The following is a 26,144-nucleotide window of genomic DNA, read 5'->3' as shown; positions in this document are numbered from 1 at the left end:
ATTTCATTTTTGTGGGCAAAATATGGTGATAAACAAATATGAAAATTATATTATAAAAAATATAATTGACTACCTAAATATATGCAGGGTACCCCCAGAAAAATGTAGAAAAAAAAAATTCCGAATATTGAATAAGTTTGATTTTATTAAAATTTTTTGTAAGTTATTTCCATTAAGAAAAATTATATTTCACACAATTATTGGATGCAAAGGAAGATAAAAAAGTTTTTAATAGTTTTTATCATAATACAAAAGTCTTTAACATTTTTCGACCGGCACTCGATTCTTGAAAAAGTTTAACAAAAAAAATTCAAAATAATGCTCAATTATATTTACAAAAGTAATTTTGGGATGGTTATAATAGATTTAAAAAAAAAAATTTTTTTTATAATATTTTAGAAGTACCTCGTTTTGCCTACCCCCGCCACCCCTTTCTCTTACATATTTATATATATATTACATAATGTGATAATTTTGAATTTAATGTTTTTAAACTTTTATTTTGTCAACTAGCAATTCAAATTAAATCGTCGTTACTCAAGAAAAAGTTCAAACCCAGTAAACACATTGACATAAATTTGACGTCAGAGTGACGTTACGCTAAGTCATCATTTACGTAAGATATAAGTCACGAATGAGTCAGGTGTGACTCATTATTTCCCACTTTTTTACGTAAGATTATGATGTAAAACTAATGACGTATACATGACGTGAATGTGATGTCTGTGTGACATTTTATGACGTCAATATGACATATAGGTGATGTCAAAATTATCAATTCGGAAAATATATTTTTGAAAAAAAAAAAAAAAAAAAAAAAAAATGAAATACCGAATTTTTTATTTGATTATTACCGCGCGAACGCATTGTGAATTCTGAAACAAGATTAAATAACGTTAAATGATGAAAAAATCCTGGGCATCTCCTGGGTTCGAACACGGCTACTCTTGGCTGGTAGTCCTGAACGTTGCTCACTGGTCCACATCACGAGAGTTCAAATCTCGTGCTTAATTGATGTATTTAGAGTGAAATGCCGGAAAAGACAGAGTTCATAAGTTTTCGTGATGGATTTTTACAAAATTTAAAAATACTCCATGAACTTATATGAAATTTTATAGAAACAATATTTGTGGGCCTCGATGATAATTGTATAAAATTTCATTAAGTTTCATCAAATTTTTTAATTTTTTGTTGTGATGTGAAATTTAAAAAATCTTATATAAAATTTTGCGAAACATTAAATAATTCCACAAAATCGTATGAAATTTAATCGATTGAAAAATTGTGATACTTAAACTTTAGAATCATAATATCAAAAGAGTTCAAACTGTCGTTACATTTTCTTTGTCATCCTTAATGATATTTTCGATATATATCATTTAAAAAAATAAAGTTAATTTTTTTATGCTCACGCTAATGTTTTAATCTAAAACGTCTGAATAATCTATTATCGAGTGTATCGATTACTTTGACCCCGAAAATGTTCGACGTTTAGTTGTTATTTTTACACATTGACACATATTTGACAATTCATTCTATGATTGTTTTATTTCAATAAATAGATGATAAAAAACTATGACTCGGAAATTACATCAGCATTGCGTAAAATACTGACCTGTCACTGATGTAAAGATATGATTTAAGAGTGACATCCATATTACGTATAACCGTGACTTTGCTACTGACAAAAATGTATGATTTTAAAATTACGTCATTATGATATACGATAATGACTTTATTACTACGTAACAATGTGATGTAGGTTTTATGTCAAACGTACGTAATACATAAGTCATAACTATGACGTCATACAAGAGTCATGCTTACATCAATATGATGTCACAAGCTTTACATCATATTAAAATCATGTAGAACGTCAGATTGACATCAAATTTACATCAGATGCCGTGGCATTGCTATGACCTACATATGACGTCAAAATAAGGTCATGTGTTCACTGGGAAGGTTTCGTCATTAATTCACAAATAAAAATCATGAAAAATCAATAAATTTGATTAATTTTTAAATTTTATGTCCATTAAACAGTCGATAGTTGAATTATTCAAATCTTTTTTTTATATATAATTATAAATTAATACTATGAAATATGGCTGATAAGAATTCATGAGTAATCATAAATACAGCCACGAATGTTTCTAAGCTACAAGTGACCAATAGACGAGCGGAGCAGACTACGAGTCTTCAATAACAAAAGTTAAGCAGCATCGAGGTTGGCCATTAATTAGATGGGTGACTCGTCCCGGAAAAAAAAAATCATTTTATAAAACTTTATAAAATTTTATAAAATTTTACAAAATTTTATAAAACTTTATACTGAAAATGGCCTGGTAAAATTTTATGAAATTTTACAAAGTTTTATAAAATTTTATAAATTTTTATAAGACTTCATAAAATTTTATAAAACTTTATAAAATTTGATAAAATTTTACCAGGCCATTTTCAGTATAAAATTTTATAAAATTTTATAAAATGTTAGTACTAAAATTTTGTAAAATTTTATAAAATTGTACAAAATTTTATAAAAACATTTTTTCCCGGGTACAGGTATATTATTGCCGGAGGAAAGGTATAAAAAAAAAGTTGTGGAGTACAGATGTATTACTTGCCGAAAATTGAGACGTTTGATTCAAAAACGTAAGACGGAGACAACAAATAATGATGCTCGATGGATGAATTTCAAACATCGCTATATTTTACAACGCAGAAAGCTTAATCGGGTTGTTCACACGGTAAAGTTTTGTTTTTATTTAATTTCTAAGTAACATCTTGCAACTAAAATATATTAATTGCTAATAATTGACATGAGATAGGGCTCTTTCAAACACTGTGAATTTGAAAAAGCGTAATATATTTATGAATGTGCTTGAAGTTTAAAACTTAATACACAAAAAAGGATCCAATGTGACTGCAGGAGAATTATTAGGTTCATTAATGCAGACCAGAGAATCGTTTAAAGCATGCAATGTGAACAAAGAAAGCTGGAGTAAAAAAATTGATTCTATCATTGAAAATGCATCTAGAAATCTCAGTAGTACAGAAGCGAATACTGGCGATGAGCATACAGGTTCTAATAATGCAAGTGACAACAATAATAATAATAATAATAATAATAATAATAATAATAATATTATTAATGATGTTAATGGCTATAAAAATGACATTATTAATAATGATGATGATGATAATAATAATAATTATTATTGCACAAATAGTGATAACGACTATGATAATTTTGATAACACTAGAAGTGATTATGAGGGTGATGATAATAACAATAAACTGTCTTTGAACTCGGTGGACTCAAGATATGAACATGATTATGATGTTGCTCAAACTAGCAACTATGTGATTTCCTACATTGCGGGATATGTAGCCCGTAAAACAGGTCGGTTTTCCAAATGATTTGATTGCACAGAGTCTATGCAGTCAAGAGTAGTGAAGGCTCGTGACAAATTTATAGAATTGATGGATAAAGGTGCGTTGATTTATCCTAGTGAACAATTATTTAATTTAATTAAAAGTTTAGAAGAAGTTGTGTTAATGGTAGTTGGGACAAAAACAGGTAATATTGACACAATGTTTGAAATACTAGATGATGTTTCTAAAAAAAATATCTCTATTTTTGTTGGGAGTGATGAGCATAAGAAAGAATTAACAAAAAAAAATAATTAATAATTTTTTAATAATGCGGGGGCATTTTCTAGTCAAATGTTTTAATAAAAGTACTACAGAGAGAAAAGTAAAATCTAAAAAATCTCGAAAGATTTCTAAATTACATTAACTCGCGTTGACTATTAATAAGTATTAAACATGTTTTGTTTGTAACTTATACTATTTTAATAAATAATATGTTTGATAATAACTTGTTAATTAATTTTTTTCATAAGTATATTTTATTATTATCGTAATACTGAAATTAATTGGCATTTGGCAATTTTTTTAAATATTTTAACTAGTAAATTTATTAAGATTATCTGTAGTTACTAACTTTATTTATTTAAATACTTTTTTCTCAGCATTCATCTATATTTTTTCATTGAATAAAATGGGATGGTCTCTGCTAATTAATATATTATTATTCATTAACACCACACGTTTTTAGCTTTGTAGATTTTCTCTTAACATTCTCTATATTATTGGGCTTACAAAACTTGAAAAGCTTCTAAGAATTTTCTAAAACTTTTATTTAATTCCACATTTCTTAGAACATTCTTTTCCACAGCTGTCAATAGTAACAAAACTTCCCGCGTAAGGATTTAAACGAGTACTTCATGAAAAGTGGCGCGCTCTACCGACAAAAAATCTGTCCCCTAAATAGAGACCATTCGTTCAACATTACGTTCGGACTCCTTGTATCTATACTTCGTGCACGGATGTATTGATTTTTTTCCTTCTCTTTTCTGCTTATTCTGTTCAATATCGCGAACTTCGATGGCCATTGTGAGGCGAGCTGGTTGAGTGTATTGTATACATATACTTACATAGTATAGAGTGTATTTGTGTTTTCTATTTACTACCTTACTGTCTTTAAATTAAAGTTGTATTCAACATCAAATACTTGCAAATATTCTTATTCGAAAGTTGATTTAATCTTGAAAAAATTTATTAAAATTTTTCATAAATTTTTTTATTGTTAAAAAGGACGGTGAAAGTTTTAAAATTGATAAATTTTTACTTTTATAGATTAAATTGTATATAAGAGCAGCACGGAAGGGTTATGTTGTTTTCATTGATTAACAGGTAATATTATTATTATTTACAATTAATTGTTAATAAGAGATTATAAAATAGCAATTTCTTAGAAAATTTATAATTAATGAGGAAATTTTTTTATTGGAGTAAAAATATTATATCAATTTAAGCGTAAATTTTTTTCATTTTACATTGAAATACTTTAATATATAAATAGAAAATATACCATATAATTTGTATGTTACAAAATCACGATAAGTGTTTGGTTTTTTTGAATTAATTAATTTGTAATTTTATTTGTATGCTCTTTTTAATATACTAATTCAATATCATGTAATCTTAACATTTTTAGGTTGAGTATACATGTTATTAATTGAATCAAGAAGTAATTAAACATTTGGGATATCATAATGGACTCTACATTTCACGGAAACTTTCTTCGGCTGAATGGTCGAAAACGTTGGGGTGATTTGACTGAAGACTACAAAAGGAAAATTCGGAAACTTCACAATGATAATTTACTGCTGGGAGGCTGCCTATCTCAAGAAACTGCAGAGAATATTGACTTTCCAACGATTTGTGAATCGCTACAACCTCAGGAACCTACTGTAGCTGCAGATCTAGAAAAAATTAACAGTGATAATAGTTTTAACAATGAAAACAAAAGTATTAACGATAATAATGTTAAAATTAATGACAATTCTATTGATGTTGAATCTTCTGAAGATAAAGTAAAAAATGTTTATAACGTTTCATTTAACGAAGAAAATTTTGTGGAAAACTTAGCAAAATGTTTAGTAGAAAATAATATTAACCAAACGCAAAGCAGGGCTTTACTACGTGTTTTACGCACTCATCCTTACCTGTTATTCTTACCTAAGGACCCTCGAGCATTAATGAAAACATCTCGTGAAAAAATAATAACAAAGATTGTGTCGCCGGGTGAATATCTCCATGTTGGTCTAGAATTTAAACTACAGTCTATAATATCACGGGTACCGACCGAATCTGTTCCTAATGAATTAATAATAGACTTCAGCACTGATAGGGCGGACCTCAACAAAAAAGTTCATATTTGGCCTATTCAAATTCGTATAATCAACTTACCTTGCTACACAAATCCAGAACATGTTGGTATATATCAAGGGCCAAGCAAACCGAATAGTTTTGAAGAATTTTTTCACGATTTCATTCATGAAGCAGAGAGTATTATTGAAAAGGGTGGAATCAAGTGCAATAACAAAATAATACCAATTAAATTTCGTTGTTTTATTGGGGACGCTCCTGCCCGAGAATCAGTTCTAGGTCACGTATCCCATTTTGCTAAAAATCCTTGCTCTAAATGCAAAGTTGAAGGTATAACGTATAAGCGATCGACTCGATATCCGGGCATTAACCATCTACATAGAACTGACGAAGAGTACCGAGGATTAACTGATGTTGATCATCACAAAAATTTGTCAGCAATACGGAAATTACCGATGAATTTAGTTGATCAAGTACCTTTTGATTACATGCATTTAGTATGCTTGGGTGTACTAAAAAAACTCGTGGAAACAGTAGTATTTGGAAAATGTCAAGCAATTAAGTTGCAAAAATTTAAAATAGATATCTTATCTAACCGTTTAACAACATTACAAACTTATTGTCCACGCGAATTTGCGAGAATTCCGCGAGAATTGGACAAATATCACACGTTTAAAGCTACAGAATTCCGGCAACTACTGTTGTATACTTTTCCAGTAGTATCTCAGGGTATTCTTCAAACTGATCACTATAATAATTTTCTGCTTTTACATGCGTCGATGCGTGTATTATTAAATGACACTTCATCGATCGAAAATGTGGATTTTGCTGACGAAGCTTTAAAGAAATTTGTAATCGATGCTGAAAATCTTTATGGATTAGAATTTCTATCGTATAACTCCCATGGTCTCGTTCATCTTGTTCGCGATTACAAACTTTATGGTTCGTTACATAATATCTCAGCTTTCACATACGAAAATAGTATCAGACTAAGCCGTTCACTAGTTAGAAAATCCAATCAACTCCTACAACAAATCCACAAACAAAGTCTGGAACGTAATAATTTCGAGAAAGATGATATTTATGATAAAAATTTAAACAAATTCAAAGCCTACGAAGTTCATGAACATGGTCCAATATGTGATAGTTTAAAAGACAACTCGGTTCAATATGTAAATTTGAAAACACCAACATTTTTTTATTCTATTCATACTACAGACAATACTATTATTGATAATGATAACAGAATTGGCGTGATTCAGAATATAATTTGGCATAACGATGAATATTTCTTAGCTGTTCGATATTTTACAACTGTAAAACCGTTCTACGAAGTACTAGATCGGCCTTCAACAGATTTTGGAGTTTACTTATGTATTTCGTTACAAGAAACAATTTCAATTATATTGTTATGTGAAGTTAAAACTAAATGCTATCGTATGCCAGTGTGGGTGAAGAAAACTTTAACACCGTATGTTAATGATGAGCAATTGAATAATGCTTATTGTGTAATAGAAATGATTGAATGAATTGCAAAAACTTTGATTTAAATAATTTTATGTACATAAAAAAGTTTAATTGATAATCACATTGTTTAGATATTTTTAAGATATTTTTACTTATTTTTACAATCACATTTCATTATAAGAAAATGTTTTGGGATTCGGAGTTGGCGCTCGAGCTGACAAGTCGTAATTTCTGGCTGCCCAGTACTACCTAACTGTTTTAAATTAAAAAATCGAGTCTAAATTAAATCTATATTGGCAACTAGGCCTAATAGCCACTCGGCTTTAAAAATAATCAAAGGATTTTAATTTTTATTTGCAATTTATTTATTTGCTATTTATTTTTAGTTAGAGTGCCCTTTGAGGTTAGAATTTACATGTGCGCTTATGGTACTCAATCATTTTAATCTTAAATCCACGTCTTAAACTAAATCTGTATTGTTAACTAAAATTAATTGCAGTTGGTCAGTTAAGTAATTAAAACTTTCTAAGTGTCATTAATAAATAAAGCAATTTAAAGTACGACGACGGTGGAGTGCTTTTGCATGCAATCAGTGTATAACCTAAAAGTTTATACTCAGGTGAGTCACTTCCAGCTTGCTATTAAGGAGATGCTTATCAAGAAAATGGTGTCCCTGGTCTTCAAGATCTTCCAAAACCATGTTTAAGAAAAGCTCTGAAGAATCTGACTTGAACGCTAAATCAAATACACAAATAGACGAATCAATTGCGCATCGTGAAGACACCTGCAAGACGTCAAGGCTGGATAAAAGAGGACGCCCTTCCAAACCCCAGCAATTTCAGCTGGACCCCAATCATCTCCAACGAAATCAACCTCTTATAAATCAATTTCTCTCAGTCCCCAAAAATTCACTTAAGAGACCTCACTCAGAAGTATTACAGGAACCTATAATGTTTCCCCTGCACTCTCAAAAGAAGAGAACTTTAAGCAACAGTATGGAAGATGCATCAGAATTAAATGTACCAGGTGAAATGGCCTGGCTTGTCAATCTTCTAGACAATATGAGAGAAGAAAATAAAGTCTCCTATACCACCATTAAAACCCAGTTTGAAGACATAGCGAAAAAGCAAGATGAGATCATCAGAAGCTTTAAAGAAGATGTTGCAGAGCTTCGTGAGTCTATACAAGACCTCACCAAAGAAAAATCATCTCTTGCCCACAGACTAACCAAAGTAGAAGAAGTGATCACGACTGGGAATCTCTCCAATACTTCTCTTCTAAAAGAAGAGATTAAAGAACTCACGAATAAGAATAATACTTCCTTACAAGTTCTGAATCAGGCTCTGAAAAAACTCGAAATATGCGAAAAAAATCTAATTAAGAATAACATCATTATTAAGGGCCTTCCAGTGCTAGAAAAGTCTCTTAATCTAAGCGCAGAAGTTAAAGCGCTATTTAATAACATCCTGGAAATAAACACTGAGCCTCTCGAATGTTATTGGTTAAAGAAAACTCAACCATCCATAATACGAGTTAAGCTAGACTCCTTTGAGACTAAACTTCAAATTATGAAAGCAAAAAACAAGCTTAAAGGAAAGGAATCAATGCAAAATGTCTATATAAGCTCAGACCTATCTCTAAACGAAAAATTAATTGAAAAGCACAACCGTAAATTTGCGTATGAGATGAAAAAAGAAGGTAAAACAGTACAAATCAAACACCAAAAAGTAATTGTTGGAAACACTGAATTCTCCTGGAATAACGAGAGGAACCAAATACTCCCACTCACCACACGTTCACCAAGCAAACTCAATAATAATACATCTGATAACTCGACACACCTTGATACAAACTCTAGCAATACTCGACAAAACTGCAATAAGACAACAAACTATCCATACTACAAAAAGTGGAACAGTTCTCAACCACCAAAAAACTAGAAATACCTCGTGACCTCTCAAACTCAAAAATCTGCTTTTTTAATGTAAACGGCTTCAGTAACTTTTTCGAACTCTTCAAAGAAAATTCTTCTGCCATATATTTACTCTACGAGACTTGGATACCAAATTCGATCACACCCGCGGTGGGATTCCTTGTTGGATATACATGCTTTTGGACCCCAGCAAGCAAAACCTGTACCAAAGGCCGAGCCAGTGGTGGCCTAGCAGCGATTATACATGACAAATTTGCTCCAAAACTGATTAAATCCACTGCCCACTGGAGTTTCATCTACCTGCAGCTAAGACATGATATGTTCATAATAATTGGATTCTTCTATTTTACACCTAATCTAATTGATTCTAATACTTTTAGGAGTCTGCTCACCAAACTGAAACAAGACATAGAGGATATACAAGAAAAATGGGATGATGTCCCTATCATCCTAGGAGGTGATGCCAATGCGAGAGTGGGTACATTTGACGACAGTGACCGAGATATTCTTTATTCCTCAGCTCTACGTGTTGAACGTACAGCCACAGATCTCTTTGTCAATGAAAGGGGCCGTATTATAACTGACTTCATGGGCCAATTGGGATATACACTTTTAAACGGCCGCACCATCAGTGATACTCCAGCGCACAAGACCTTCTGTAACCACAATGGTTCCAGCACGATTGATTTAATTTGGGCGAGTCCTGATGCTCTTCCCATTATTAAAGATATGCAAGTTTTGTCGGAAGTGACCGGTTCAGACCACCTCCCGATGCAACTGGAACTAATTGTATCTAGCTCAGTTTCTTCGCATACATCACACAGACAACCTAAGATTGAGAAATACAAATGGAATCATGATGCTAGACATAAATACATCTTCTATCTGGCCGCCGCAGAACCTGAAGCAGCCCAATTCCTCCAGTCAACCGAAATAGAACTACAAATGAAAGTACTTGCCAATGCCATCAAAGAAGCTGCTGCACACTCTGATATGAAGAACCTCCAGACTCTGAACCAAACCAGAAGACAGCGCAAACCATGGTTTGACCATGAATGTATAATAGCCAAAAAATCAGCTGCACAATACCTAAAAAAATGTTTCAAATCCAATTTCTCGGCTGAAGACAAAGACACATACATCAACTCAAAGGAAGCATATAAAAAGCTAATAAAAAGAAAAAAAGTTCAGTACGTGGAGGATATCAAAGAAAAATTTTCTAGGGTCAGAAACTCATCAGACTTCTGGGCAGCAGTGAGAAAAGTTCACAAAAAAGACCGAGATTGCAAAGGTCCTAGCATTGACTCCTGGAACGACTTTTACCAAAAAGTTTATCCCAGGGTGCAACCGATGTCCCTACATATAACTCCAAGATCAGTACCTGAGTTAGATGGTGAAATCTCTTACCTTGAATTAGAAAAATGCCTTACCAAGCTTAAAACAGGTAAATCCCCAGGGCCGGATAATCTTTCTAACGAATTTTTCAAAAATCTGCCTACAAATTGGAAATGGTGTCTTCTGGCACTCTTTAATAATATCTTTGACCAGGGAGTCGCACCCACTGAGTGGAGTGAAGTATCTTTAATCATGATACACAAGGCAGGAGATAAAAATGACCCTAAAAACTATCGGGGAATTGCCCTTGTAAACTGTATCACCAAGATCTTTACGGAAATACTGCGTTCGAGACTTGCAACCTGGGCTGAAAGTAACCACATCATACCTGAAACACAGATGGGATTTAGATCTGGTAGAAGCTGCATGGATGCTTACTACACTCTGCAATCAGCCATTCACTTCAGACTGAGGCAAGCCTTGGGCAAGGCTTATGGTGTATTTGTCGATTTTACCCGAGCCTTTGACTCAGTCCCCCAACACAAGTTATGGACCAAGCTATTTTCTCTCGGTGCAAGTCCTAAGTTCATTGACATTCTTAAGAATATCTACGATAAAGCAACGGTACAAATACGTCAGGGTGCCGACTACTCTGAAAAATTCCAAGTTACTGAAGGCGTGCTACAGGGAGAGAGTTTAAGCCCCCTGCTCTTTATTTTGTTCCTCTCAGATATTGAGGACTTTTTTAGGCGTAGAGGTCTTACAGGTATCAACCTTAACAACTATATCGACCTCATCATGCTTTTGTACGCGGATGATATGGTCCTACTTGCTGCTAGTCTCAAAGACCTCATCACCCTACTCAAAGTACTAGAAGACTACTGTGATTTGAATGAGTTAACGGTAAATATTGGAAAAACTAAAGCGATGATATTTAGTTCAGGCGGTAGCATAAAATATACAAAAAAAAATAATCTGTTTTACAAAAAAGAGAAAATAGAAGTCGTCTCCTCGTACAAGTATCTTGGTATTATAATATCCAGCTCAGCGCTTGGACTTAAAGCAACTGATACAGCTATAAAGAAAGCAAAAATAGCCTTGGGAACTGTGATTTCCATTCTCTCCAAGGCAAAAAACGACTCCTGGGATGCCTGCACCAAATTATTTGACGCACTCACCATCTCAACGCTAATGTATGGGTTTCCTACTTGGGGATTGGCCTACACGGACCGTCTGGAAACCATTCAGGCAGAATTCTTCAAAAAAGCCCTTAAACTACCAAAAAATACCCCAAACAGTGGCTTAAGGCTAGAACTTGGGCTCATTAAACTAAAACACAGAGGACTTAAAATGTTGTGGAAATATCTCATCAACATACTCAAGATGGAAGATCACAGGCTTCCAAAAGTCTGTTTCATGAGACAAGTTGAGCTGTATGGGGACTCCAGCGAAGTAGTAGGAAAAGTGAAGTTCAATTGGGCTGCTCTTGCAAAATGTTTTCTCCAAGCTGCTGATGCTGACCACCTATGGGGTATGTGGGACCCGGTATTATGGCAGAGGCATATGAAAGGAGTGCTAAGAAAATTCGAAAACGTATTGAGACAGGAAGATTACGTAGAAACGATAAATTCTACGGCGTGGCAATTCGATATTCTAAGAATAAAATCCGAGGATGCAGCGTTCCAATTAAGGAACAATACCTCTATGCTGCAAAAAAGGATCATCACCCAATTAAGACTTGCCAACAAACATTGGTGCTCTCTCGCGAACACCAAAATTATACCAAGAAGGCCATGCCCGGCCTGCAACCTGGGGGAATTAGAAACTTTTGACCACTTCCTGTTCCGATGCCCATCTTACGAGGATATCAGATCTCAGTATATTTCTTCATATTTAGATACTATAAAGTGTTTCGGTTTGGTTGAGTTTAATATTCTAAATATAAAAGAGAAAAAGTGTAACGTAGCTATATGTAAATTTGTAACTGAGAGTCTCAAAAGAAGAGGTGATTCCTAATTTTTGATCTGTATCATCTGTATTTTTTTGGTTATTTCTGTTTTAATTCTTTTCTTTTTGTTTTTTATTATTTTGTAAACTAAATATTTTGTAGCTAGTTTTTTTTTTTTTTTTTTTTTTTAAGTTATAAGACTTCGAATCTGTATTTTGTGCTGTAAGAATATTTTCTTTCTAAAAGCATGTATTTAATAAATAAATAAAAAAGAAAATGTTTTATGTTTCATTGTACTAATTACGAGAGTATTAAATAAAATAGATTAAATAAAAATTTTTATAAACATCTTTTTACAGAAAATCGACGCCTAAATCTACCCGGGAAAAAATGATCAGACCTGACCATGCCTGTTCATGTATGATCAGGCCTGAAATTAGACCTGATCATGCCTGTTCATGTATGATTAGGCCTGAAATTAGACATGATCAGGCCTGATCATACCTGTCCATGTCTGTTCATGTCTGAAGCGTTGAATACACTCAGGCCTGATCATGCCTGTTCATGTCTGAAGCGATAAATACAGTCAGGTCTGATCATGCCTGTTCATACCTGTCCATGCCTGTTCATGCCTGGTCATATATGTTCATGTCTGTTCATGGCTGTTCATGTCTGCTCATAGATCTAAAATTTTGTTGACCAAGAGTCTATCACGTATAAGATTTTTATTACTTGAAGTTCATACGAAGCTTACGTTTCAACTAAATCTCTTAGGTCAGTGGGTTGCGAGTTACACTTTGGAGCGCAAGGTCCACGGTTCAAACCCTGCACACGCCCGAATTTTTCATTTTTTTTATTTTTATAGCAATAATTATATTATTGCTATAAGCCCTGATAGCCAAGTTGGCCGCAACTTGTCAACAACCTACTGCCGCAACATGTCGCCAGGTCGGCCGCAAAAGTTGGCATTTCCATAAGTTGTCGGCAACTTTCCGAGGAACTTGTCAACAACTTTTAGCTCGTGTAACTGTTGCCGACAACTTATCTACAAGTTGCTCAGAAACTTGGTGACAAGTTGCGGTAGTAGATTGTCGTCAAGTTTCTGAGCAACTTGTAGTCAACAGTTACACGAGCTGAAAGTTGTCGAGAACTTGTCGTCAAGTTGGTCGCAACTCAGGTACATCAACTTTCTGATCAGAAACTCTGGCTATCAGGGTAGGGAATTGCTTAGTGTTCGCGCATGCGCACTGAAGTTGCTGGCAATATGGATCTGCCTCTTGCCAATGGGATTCCATTTTGCCAAACTCCTCCGCTTGGGGGCAGCATAATAGCGAAGTTGGTCGAGTGCACATTTTTAAATGTCAAATTTAAAAAGACATAAAAAATTTGTTCTAGAGTGATTTAGGAAAAATAACCCAAGAAATTTTCGAATTTATAATCAAGTATATGATGTTATCCATAAATAATATAAATGTCGGACCATAATAAATATACAGTATATTTGTCAGTTACATCCCTGATTAAAAATATTGATTGAAAAAAATTGAAAAAAGTTTCAATTGATTTCAATTTTTTCGATGAAATTGAAAAATATTGACTGAAATTGAACTTTCGAAAGTTGGATTTTTTCAATACTGAGAAGCCATATAGAAAACTATTCAAAAATATTCAGACTTCTTTGATTTCAATTGTTTTAAATTCCGAGCATTGAATTGAAAAATATTGAAAACAATTGAAACCAAAAAAAATGAATCTTTTTCAATATTTACTAGTAAAATTAAAAATAATTAAAAAGTGATTAAAATTTTATGGTTCCCAATTACTTTGAATTTAACCAAACTCGAAACTTTGAATTATTTTCTATTTTTCCCAATAAATAAATAAATTTTTTAATTTACTATTGCACGAATGATTAAAACACGGAAAAAAAAAACTTTAAAAATTACTATTTGAAATTATAACCCGGAACCCGGTTGTCAATATGGGGAATTTTAACATTCAAATAGTAAATTTTATAATACGTGTCGTCTATTTATCAAGTATCAGTTATGATTTTTAAAGTTCAAATAGTAATTTTTCTTACATAGACAATAAATTTTCATACTTATCCTGTAATTATTCACGTTTTAATCATCAATAAAAAAAATTACTATTTAGAATGATGGTATTTACTGATCACTTTATCATTATATTACTTCTCATTCTCAATTTATATTGTTCATTTTTTTCCGTGAACCTATTCAAACAGATTCAAAACTTTGAATTGGTTTCTATTTTTCCCAATGAATAAATAAATTTTTTAATTTACTATTGAACGAATAATTAAAACCAATTCAAACGGATTCAAAACTTTGAATTGGTTTCAATTTTTCCCAACAAATAAATGGGTTATTTAATTTACGATCCCATGAATAATTTAAACGATACTCAACTTCGAATTATTTTGTATTTTTTCCAATAAATAAGTAAATTTTTTTATTCACTATTGTACAAATAATTGAACCAAATTCAAACAGATTCAAAACTTTGAATTGGTTTCTATTTTTTCCAACAAATAACTGGATTATTTAATTGACGATTTTATGAATAATTTAAACGAGCTCGCAACTTCGTATTGTTTTCTATTTCTCGCAATTAATAAATAAGTCATAGATTCTGGGTTCTTCAAATAATTTCAATACATTGAAATAGATTATACATTTCAAGTTATATTTTGTACTTTCGGTAATACATGAATTCTGAATATATATATATATATATATATATATATATATATATATATATATATATATATATATATATATATATATATATATATATATATATATATATATATATATATATATATATATATATATATATTAGACTGGGCCAAAAAAATTAACTATTTTTTTTTTTCATAGCTATATCGAAAATATTATTCAGAATGACAAAAAAAAAATTTCATAAAAGTTTGAGCCTTTAATATTAATTTTAAGAGGTCTATCATCGCTATTTTTAATTTTAATTCATAATTTGATGTTTTACTTTAGAACTGCTAAAACATTGGAGTAAAAAATATTAATTTCCACTTATTCTTATGAAAAATTAAATTTCCTACAAAAAAGGTCTGATTGAAAATTTTCGTCAGACAAGCCGTTTCCGATTAATTAAGCTTAATGAAGTGATATATTTTTTCGATTTAACATTTATACTTTTGAATTTTGTAACTGACGAATCAAGAAATATCTAATAAAGACCATGACAGAGTTTTGGAGAAAATTAAATGCTCTACAAAAAAGGTCTCTTAACATGTTTTTGCTAAATTCACTCCTTCGAAAGTTATTCAAGGTTGAATTTGAGTCAAAACGATTTCAATAACCTGAATAACGTTCGAAGGAGTGAATTTAGCAAAAAATGTTAAGAGACCTTTTTTGTAGAGCATTCAATTTTCTTCAAAAATCTGTCATGGTGTTTATTAGATATTTCTTGATTCGTCAGTTACAAAATTTAAAAGTAAAAATGTTGAATCGGAAAAATATATCACTTTCTCAAGCTTAATTAATCGGAAACAGCTTGTCTAACGAAAATTTTCAATCAGACCTTTTTTGTAGGGAATTTAATTTTACATAAGAATAAGTAGAAATGAATTTTTTTTACTCCAATGTTTCAGCAGTTCTGACGTAAAACATCAAATTATGAATTAAAATTAAAAATATCGATGATAGACCTCTTAAAATTAATATTAAGGGCTCAAACTTTCATGAAATTTTTTTTTTGTCATTCTGAATAATATTTTCGATATAGCTATGGAAAAAAAAAATAGTCAATTTTTTTGGCCCAGTTTAATATATATATATATATATTAGGGTGTCCGTTATTTACCAAATTAGATTTTTTTACTTGGGTATGATATAAATCATATATTTGTGATCCAAAAATAATAAAAAACAATAAAAAAGTTTATTCTAATGCCGTTTAACCCTGCCTAAGTAATGATACATTCTCATTTCAGTACAATGAGAAAAATGTAATTACTCGCTCTTTAAAAAAGGTCTCTTATGTTTTTTTCGTGAATCCAACTGTTTAAGAGATATTGAAGGTCAAAGTTAGATTTGTTTAAAAAAATTTGCGTTTTTGTTTGAAATTTTATAACTCTCTAACACCTAGACATAAAATTAAGCGCCGTAAACTTTCTTGTCGGAAATTTACCGCTCTACAAAAAAGGTCTCTGTAATTTTTTCGATAAACTCAACCGTTTGAGTGATATCGAAGCTCAAAGTTGATAGATTTAAAAATGAATGATTTTCGATTAAAATTCTATAACTCTCCAACAAACGAACATTTACGTAGGCTTTTAACAGCTTTTCGTCGGAAATTTACCGCTCTACAAAAAAGGATTCTTTAATTTTTTTGATAAACTCAACCGTTGAAGAACTATTTAAGCTTTAAGTTGAAAGAAAAGTTTCACAAACCAACACAAAATTTTGCTCGGATGATATAAAAAATTTCTTTTTTTTCGAGCTTAAATATCTCTTAAACGGTTGAGTTTATCGAAAAAATTACAGAGACCTTTTTTGTAGAGCGGTAAATTTCCGACAAGAAAGTTTACGGCGCTTAATTTTATGTCTAGGTGTTAGAGAGTTATAAAATTTCAAACAAAAACGCAAATTTTTTTAAACAAATCTAACTTTGACCTTCAATATCTCTTAAACAGTTGGATTCACGAAAAAAACATAAGAGACCTTTTTTAAAGAGCGGGAAATTTCCTACAAAAATATGTATGAGTCATTACTGTGCACTCATTTTTAAGCAAGTAATTATATTTTTCTCATTGTACTGAAATGAGAATGTATCATTACTTAGGCAGGGTTAAACGGCATTAGAATAAACTTTTTTATTTTTTTTTATTATTTTTGGATCACAAATATATGATTTATATCATACCCAAGTAAAAAAATCTGATTTGGTAAATAACGGACACCCTAATATATTTATATATATATATATATATATATATATATATATTAGGGTGCTTTTATTTTTGCGACTATTTTTTTTTTTCGCTCCCATCCCGAAATTTTGTTGGAAATACCCCCAAAAAAATTCCCTGAGAGTTTGAGCCCTTAATATTAATATTGAGTACTCGACCACAGCGTGTGAAGATTTCCCATTTAAAATACACGTAAACTTGGGTTTTTATTTTTTAAACTTCTATAACTCCGCGGCATTTTATGATATCATCTCGCCCAAAGTCGCGATTTTCTCAGAATTAAATGCTCTACAAAAGTGCTCATGGTCGCGAAGTCGTAAGTCGTACAGTTGGGGTAGTACGGACCGCTAAACTGAATTTTTTTATAGGATTCTTGCTTTTTCTCTCAACAACAAAACCTATAGAAAAAATGTGAATAATAATGTTTTAGGAAATTTAATTCTCTACAAAAAAGGTCTTTAGCACCAAATCACTCAGATTGATATTTTCTGAGATATTAGTCAAATAAAAAATCAATATTTTCTAAGATTTGATTCGACATTTTATGGGAATTCAATGCTGCGTAAACTTCAATAATTAATATCTCAAAAAATATCAATCTAAGTGATTCGGTGCTAAGGAACTTTTTTTGTAGGAAATTAAATTTCCTATAATGTTGTCATTTGCGTTTTTTCTGTAGGTCTTGTTGTTTATGAGATAATGAGAGAAAAAACAAGAATTCTATGAAAAAATTCAATTTAGCGGTCCGTAGTACCCCACCTATATGAGTAACGACTTCGCGACAATGGGCACTTTTGTAGAGCATTTAGTTCTGAGAAAATCGCAACTTTGGACGAGATGATACCATAAAACGCCGCGGAGTTATAGAAGTTTAAAAAATAAAAACCCAAGTTTACGTGTATTTTAAATGGGAAATCTTCACACGCTGTGGTCGAGTACTTAATATTAATATTAAGGGCTCAAACTCTCAGGGATTTTTTTGGGGGTATTTCCAACAAAATTTCGGAATGGGAGCGAAAAAAAAAAATAGTCGCAAAAATAAAAGCACCCTCATATATATATATATATATATATATATATATATATATATATATATATATATATATATATATATATATATATATATATTAGGGTGCTTCATTTCAGAGCAACATTTTTTTTTTAAGCACTTGTGGAAAAAATCATAGTTCAACACAAAAAAAAAATTTCGCGCGAGAAAAAAAATTCTATGTCGATTACAGACCTAGCTCATCAAAAAATCCGATTTTCCCATTTAAATAACACGGGACAAATTTGTTTTTTAGCTTTAAGTATTGTTAACTCATTAAATAAATCAATAGATCGAATAGACAAATACATCTTTTTGTAGGGAATCGAACGCTCTACAAAAAGGTCTATTATCATTTTTCGATAAATCCATCTGTTCAAAAGTTATTAGAGCTCGAAGTAAAGTTAGAGATCTTTTTACTTTTTCGGCGAAACTATCAGTCTTATCACAAAATGTTGTAAAATCTTTTTTGTTGACAATTTTATTCTCTACAAATCACTATCAGTAAAATTTTTTCAAATTCCGCATTATTTTCTATTTATTTTCATTTTAATTGAAAGCTCTTAAAAAAGTGGTTCTAGTCGATTTCAAGAGCTCGACATTAAAATGGAAACAACTAGAAAAAAATGCTGGATTTCAAAAGACTTTACTGAAAATAATTTATAGAGAATAAAATTGTCAACAAAAAAGATTCTACAACATTTTGTGATAAGTCTGATAGTTTCGCCGGAATAGTAAACGATCTCCAACTTTACTTCGAGCTCCAATAACTTTTGAACAGATGGGTTTATCGAAAAATGATAAGAGACCTTTTTTGTAGAGCGTTCAATTTCCTACAAAAAGGTGTATTAGTCTATTCGATCTATTGATTTGTTTAATGAGTTAACAATACTTAAAGCTAAAAAAAAATTTGTCCCGTGTTATTTAAATGGGAAAATCGAATTTTTCGATGAGCTAGGTCTGTAATCGACATAGAATTTTTTTTGTTGCGCGAAAATTTTTTTTTTGTGTTGAACTACACTGAGAAAAGAAAATACTATTTTCCAAACGAGAATTTCTTGGTTCAAGAAATCCGTTCAAAATATTTATTTTATCATTATTAATTATCAATTTCTTGAGAAAAGAGCATCAAATTTATTTTTGTTAATATATGAATTTGATATTATGAGTAAACAAAAGAATAGCTTTATTTGAATTAAATAAAAATTATTTCCTTCAATTCTACGAATTCTTGAAACAAAATTATATATTCTTGAAAATTATCAAGAATACATGTGTTTGTCTCAAGTAAATGTTCTTGATAAAAGTATTTTTTTTTCTCAGTGTATGATTTTTTCCACAAGCACTTAAAAAAAAAATCTGTCTATCGGTTGACCCTGTGGGCCAGCCCCAAAACTTCCCGCTGTTTTCGAGCTCCTTGAGCTCGAAAACATTGTTGTGGATACATTTTCGAGCTCTTCGAGCTCGAAAATACGTTTGTATTCCATTGTTTTCGAAAAAACCGATTTCTGCATTTCTTTCTCCCACGATATCTCAGGAACGAATTGACCGATTTTGATGTTTGAGGTAGCAATCGACGCGTTTCAATGAATTCTAAAACTGATCAATTTTCGAAATTGTTGAGTTTAGCTGTTTCAAAGATATTCGCAAAAAACCGTTTTTTACCATTTCTTTCGCCCGCGATAACTCTCGAACGAATTATCCGATTGAGATAGCTAAGGCGGCAATCGACGCGTTTTAGTGAGTTCTAGAGCTGATTAGATTTTAAAGTCAATCGTTTAAAAGCGGATGCAGCGGACGTTATCGTCACTTAGCACTCCACAGCTACCAAGTGAACTTTAGGTAGCAGAGCGGGAAGTACTTACTGGTAGTGGCGCAGTATACCCTGCACCATGTCCTATATATATATAATATATATATATATATATATATTTGGCGACGGTACTTTAGGATTAGATTGCAATAATCACTGCCTAAGTTGTCAACTACCAAAGAGTGAAACGTTGTGAGAGATAATGAGAAGAGGAGAGATGGAAAAAGGTATTTGTGGGGTGAGAGGCGTTTCGTCTAAGCATACGATAGCTGAGACTCCTCAGTTAGGTGTGTCTATCGTATACCACACCTAAGACGCCGTGTTGGAAGTTACATGTTGGACAATGTTATATATTGAAACAGGCATAGGGACGAGGTATTGTGAGAGATGCGAGTTGTGAATGCCATCTCGCGGAGTGAAGCCGAACCACCACATATATATGGGGCATTCCACGCCAAATCGATCACTTTTGAACTCGACCCCTTTAATTTGGCTGAAAATTTTTTCTCTTTTTCTACCCCATCAAAAACGTTTCTCTAATTTCTTCAAATTTTTTCAGCCAACCGAAAAAAAGTTATAAATTTTTGAAAAAAATGGCTTTTTTTATTTTAAATAGCTGTAACTTTTCCGAAATTCGACTTGTTGGGACGTTTTTTTTTTCAAAATTTTTGTTTTTAAATGTACTTTTTTATAAAAAATACAAAAAAATTATTGCAACTGTTGGGAATTTAGGTATGGTAATCGTGAATGAAACAAATCAATTTATTAACTAATGAATATTATATCTTTTATTAAAATACGCGTTCTAGGGTATGTCTTTACTCGTAAGATATTTAGCTTAGACTAACTTATTCTTTTAATATTATTTAACACTGAGGTCCACCAACCTCTCCTCTTTTTGTACACTGATAGAAAATTTATATTGACTCAAGAAATATTTTCTTGAGCCAAGAATTTATTTCTGAAGAAAACCAATTGTCTTGCTTCAAGAAATTCTTGTCTTGATTTAGATTTTCTTGGCTCTATAGATTTTGTATCTTCGATGGATATCTCTCGTGTCTTGACCCGAAACTATATTATCTTCAATCGATACTATCGAATTCTTCAAGCAAGACCACTTATCTTCAACTAAAAATGTCGTATTATTATTTTAAGAACTTTAAATTTTTGGTTCAAGTAATAATTCCTTGATAGAAGATGTTTTTAAAGTAATGAAAAAAAAAATTTTTTTTAAAATAAATTTCTACTTTAACATATCTGAAGTAAATGAATGTAGTCCTAAAAAATCACTTTAAAACTTTTTATTTTTAAAATAAAAAAAAAAGTTTTTTTTCAAGCTGAGTAAATTGATATCTTGATTTAAAAACCGCGCCATTCTCGAAACGAGTCGGTAATGTCTTAAACCTAGATTTTGCCTATCTTAATCCAAGAACAAGAAATTCTTGAACGAAATATGTCAGAATTTTGTTTCAAAACAAAAAAGGCTTCATCGAAAAATCAAATTCTCAAACAAAGAATTTTTTTTCTCTATTCGAAAATTTCAATTTTTTGGTTCAAGGACTTATTTCTTGAATTAAAACAATTAAAAATTTTTAAACAAGAACCACATTTTAAAGAAAAAATTTTTCTTGAATCAAGATTTTTCTATCAGTGTATAACAAAGATCTCTAAGTTCAATATATATATATATATATATATATATATATATATATATATATATATATATATATATATATATATTGTAACGGGTTTTTTACCACCGGGGATCTACCGGAGTGAAGTCCGAATACACTTACGATTTTTTGGCAACCTTGTTCAAAATTTATAGTTGGGCGCCAGGTGATTTTAATATCACCAAATTAACAATTATCGAAATCGGCAGGGTGGCGGATCGAGGAAAGGCCAGGCACTTAAGATTACGATAAATAATTAATCAGAATTAACACAAAATAATTAGTCGTATATTAAACAGAAAGTAATTGATCGGTATCACAAAAATAATCGGTTACAACAAAATATAAATGCCGTTGTCGGCTTGACTCGATATAAACGAAATTAAAATTGCTCGTAGAATAATATTGGATCAAAACACGACGTCAGTTCGGTTGTCGAAATAAAATAAACTTATTTTATTTTTCACACAAAATACTTGACGAATGACGTCGGGGTATTGTAAACGTAAGACTCGACTGCGGTACGAATGAGACACGGATAATCCGTAATTCTCAGAATTGCTCGATGAAATAAAATAAAATATAAAATAATATTTTATTTCGGTAACGCGTTCAATTTCACGATCACACAGTTATTACGCGAAATTAATTATTTTATTAATTAATTATTATTGCACTTCACTCGTTTATTAACAAATCGGTTGTACACTTTGTTCAGTTTCGGGCCGAGGCTTCGGCTTGTTCACTTGTTCACTTAATCGGTTATTGTCGGTCGAAATTATTGGTCGCGATTAATTGTTCGTTGATCAAACTCGGATTGATCTTACAGGTCGTAATTCAAATCGTTCATACGTCGGAATCGAGAATTGTTCAGAGTCGAATTGTTCCAAAATAAAAAAACGTGGCCGTTCAGTACGGCGTCTATCCCGGATCTCTCGTGACAATCCATGCGTTGGATCGCTTGCTCGGTCGAAGTCGAAATTTTCGATTCTAGATGTCACTAGAATTCGCTCACCGGATCATTATTTATTATTTCAAATAATTTCAAACCACGGGTCGATGTCGAATTTTCCTCATGTTACAATATATATAGGAGTGTAAATGAAGAAAAACATATTGCCTTGCATTTACTTGGAATCTCTCGTCGACTCAAGTACCTAAGGTCATAAAATTTGATCCATGCTAGCTTTCTTTTCCTTAAATAAACATATACATATTTTGAACTCAACTTAAATATATATACCACGACTTAAATGCAACACTGTTCGAAATAATATTTCGAACAGAATATTTAGAAAAGAAAAATAATTAAATAAAGTATATATAAGAATAAAGATTAATTTTTGTACAGAGAATCCAACACGCCCCCTCAAAAATTAATCTTTAAATAAAATAAACTTAAAATTAAATTAGCTTACATAATCATTCTATTAATTATAAATGATACCTTTACAATAACTTTATTATATCAATTAACTTCTACACTTAAAATTGTAAAGACATATCCTTTCACACAATCTGGAGGTGCGAACATTATGGCCCAACTAATTTGCAAAGTGATTAGGAAAACCCAGAAAAACCTAATCCGACCATTTATCTTAAATATTTCAACTATACAGTCTATAATATATATACATACAATATATACAACATAAATATATTCTTTAAAATTATTTCAAATCCATTTGTGTTCTGAATTCCACAAATTTTGGTCCAGCCAAAGAATTGGTCAGTGCATCAGCAATCTGTTAATCTGTAGACATAAAGATTAGTTTTAATAAACCGTGCTCTACTTTGTCACGAAAGCAATGATATTTTATATCGATATTTTTCGATCTTTTATGGCTTGATGGATTGTTTTCGATACTAATACAACCATTTTTATCTTCATAAATTACTATTGACCCTAATATAACTATCTTTATACTTTCCGCTAATGATCGTAACCACAGTGCCTCTTGCGCAGCTTCATACAGAGCCATATATTCAGCTTCTGATGTTGAGCCTGCTACAGATGCCTGTCGTTTAGATGCCCAGCAAATAGTACAATGATTGAATAACTTAAATAAATAATAGGTTGTATTCTTTTTCTATCATTGTTATCACTTACCCAATCTGCGTCTACATAACCGCTGATTATTTCTTTATAATTATTACGAGTATATGTTAATCTAATATTACTAGAACCCTTTAAATATCTTAATACTCTTTTCAGATACTGCTACAGTATTTTATTGTTTTTTTTTTTTTTTTTTTTATTCATATATCTACTTACGATATTTTCTGATATGCTTAAATCTGGTCGTGAACAAACCATTAAATACTTTATACAACCAATAACACTTTTACATGGCGCATCGTAATTTTCATCTGAATTTAAACCTTTATAGTCAATTTTAATTTCTAGTGGCGTAGTTACATACTTACAATCATGCATATTAAATTTATTCAAGACTGAATTGATGTATGCATTTTGATTTAATGTTATTACATTATCTGTTCTTGTAACTTTTATGCCTAAAAATAATCGAATTTCTTTTAAATCGACCATCTGAAATTTATTCATCAAATACTCTTTAAAACTATTCATAGTATTCATATCTGCAGTTGCTACAAAAAGATCATCAACACATAATACTACATAAATGTTCTCTAAGACATCTTCTAGATCTAAAATATAAATACAACGATCTACAAGAGAATTTTGGAAATTTAATTCTTTTAATGTAGATTCAAATGCTTCAAACCAGCAGCGTGCAGCCTGCTTTAAACCATACAGAGCTTTGTTCAATTTGCACACCTGATTTTTATCGCATTTGACTCCCTCTGGTATTTTCATATAAATTTCTTCTTTTAATTTGCCATTCAAAAAGGTTGTCTTCACATCCGTATGATGCAGTAACAGATTATTCTGATTGGCAAATGCAACTATAAATCTAAAACTAGCAATTCTAGCAACTGGCGCAAAAGTTTCATCATAGTCTACCATATATTTTTGATTAAAACCTCTAGCAACTAATCGAGCTTTATATTTATGTGGATTTCCAAATTCGTCATTTTTAATTGTAAATATCCACTTACAGTCTACAATATTTTTATCTTTAGGTCTGGGTACCAATGTCCAAGTATTATTAATGCGAAGTGAATCGAGTTCACTTTTAACAGCTCGTTCCCATTCAACCTATCATTCCTATTTTCAATTTCGTCATACGAACTAGGAATTTCGTGCATTATTGATTGAGCGGATAGCATGCAATCGTCAGGTAAACTATTTTCACTATACGAAATCTGAGGATGGCCTCTGATCCTATTACTCCTCCTACAACTGGCTTCTGATTTATTCCTATTATGTAACTTAGGAATTTTATTATATAATAAAGATATCTTTATGACTATTTACTTTATCTATTAAATCTGATTTACTGTTATCAGATTTACTTAAACTATCTGGTTTATCATAACCAGATTAACTTACACTATCTGATTTATTAATATCAGATTTATCTAAGCTCTGATTTATTAATATCAGATTTATTTAAACCATCTTATTTATTAACATCAGATTTATTTAAACTATCTGATTTATCAATATCAGATTTATTGGAACTATCTGATTTATCAATATCAGATTTATTTAAACGATCTGATTTATTATTATCAGATTTATTCACACAATCTGGTTTATCATAACCAGATTTGACTAACCCATCTGATTTACCCGTATCTGATTAATCCAGGCCAATGATTGACTGAGTTTAACAATCCGTTAGTGACTACAGTTTCATTACCTGAGTTTAACATTACGTTAGTGACACCAGTTTCATGACCTAAGTTTTCGTCAACATGTACAGATTTTATTTTCGGTCTAGAATTAAAAAATTTTTCTTTTGTCTACAATAACGTCTCTCACTACCACATATTTTTCACTCTCAATTTCGAAAACTCTGTACCCGTTTGGTTCATAATCTACCAGAATTCCCTTTGATGATTTTTTTTTTTTTCACCAAATTTATTTCTGTTAGTTTTCTTGTGTATATACACAATGAACCAAACACTTTAAGATACGTGGTTGATAGTCTTTTTATTGTACCACATTTCATATGGTATATGAGTTTCTTTCAAGGCCCTACTCGGAACATTATCAATTAAATATGTTGTAGTAAGTACTGCATTATCCAGAAATTTTATCTTAAGTTCAAACAAATATTCTCTACCA

At 31.2% G+C, this 26,144-nt stretch overlaps 1 protein-coding gene across 4 annotated transcripts in view; it reads left to right on the top strand.

Moving 5' to 3' along the window:
• Positions 1-2,571: 2,571 nt before the first annotated feature.
• The window catches only part of LOC130664434 (GTP-binding protein REM 1), a 207,444-nt gene continuing 183,871 nt past the window's right edge, over positions 2,572-26,144 (top strand). The window contains exons 1-4 of one of the 4 annotated variants that reach the window (XM_057464299.1): positions 2,572-2,750; positions 2,832-3,496; positions 4,705-4,761; positions 5,066-7,268. In XM_057464299.1, coding sequence (XP_057320282.1) covers positions 5,124-7,268 — 2,145 coding nt within the window. In that variant the 5' untranslated portion in view covers positions 2,572-2,750; positions 2,832-3,496; positions 4,705-4,761; positions 5,066-5,123. Of the gene's footprint in view, positions 2,751-2,831; positions 3,584-4,243; positions 4,762-5,065; positions 7,269-26,144 lie in introns of those variants that run through there. The other 3 variants (XM_057464298.1, XM_057464302.1, XM_057464300.1) reach the window with 3 other exon arrangements.

Source organism: Microplitis mediator, chromosome 3 (genome assembly GCF_029852145.1).
Source record: "Microplitis mediator isolate UGA2020A chromosome 3, iyMicMedi2.1, whole genome shotgun sequence".
Classification (NCBI taxonomy): Eukaryota; Metazoa; Arthropoda; class Insecta; order Hymenoptera; family Braconidae; genus Microplitis; species Microplitis mediator.
This window is presented reverse-complemented; position numbering and strand designations above follow the sequence as displayed.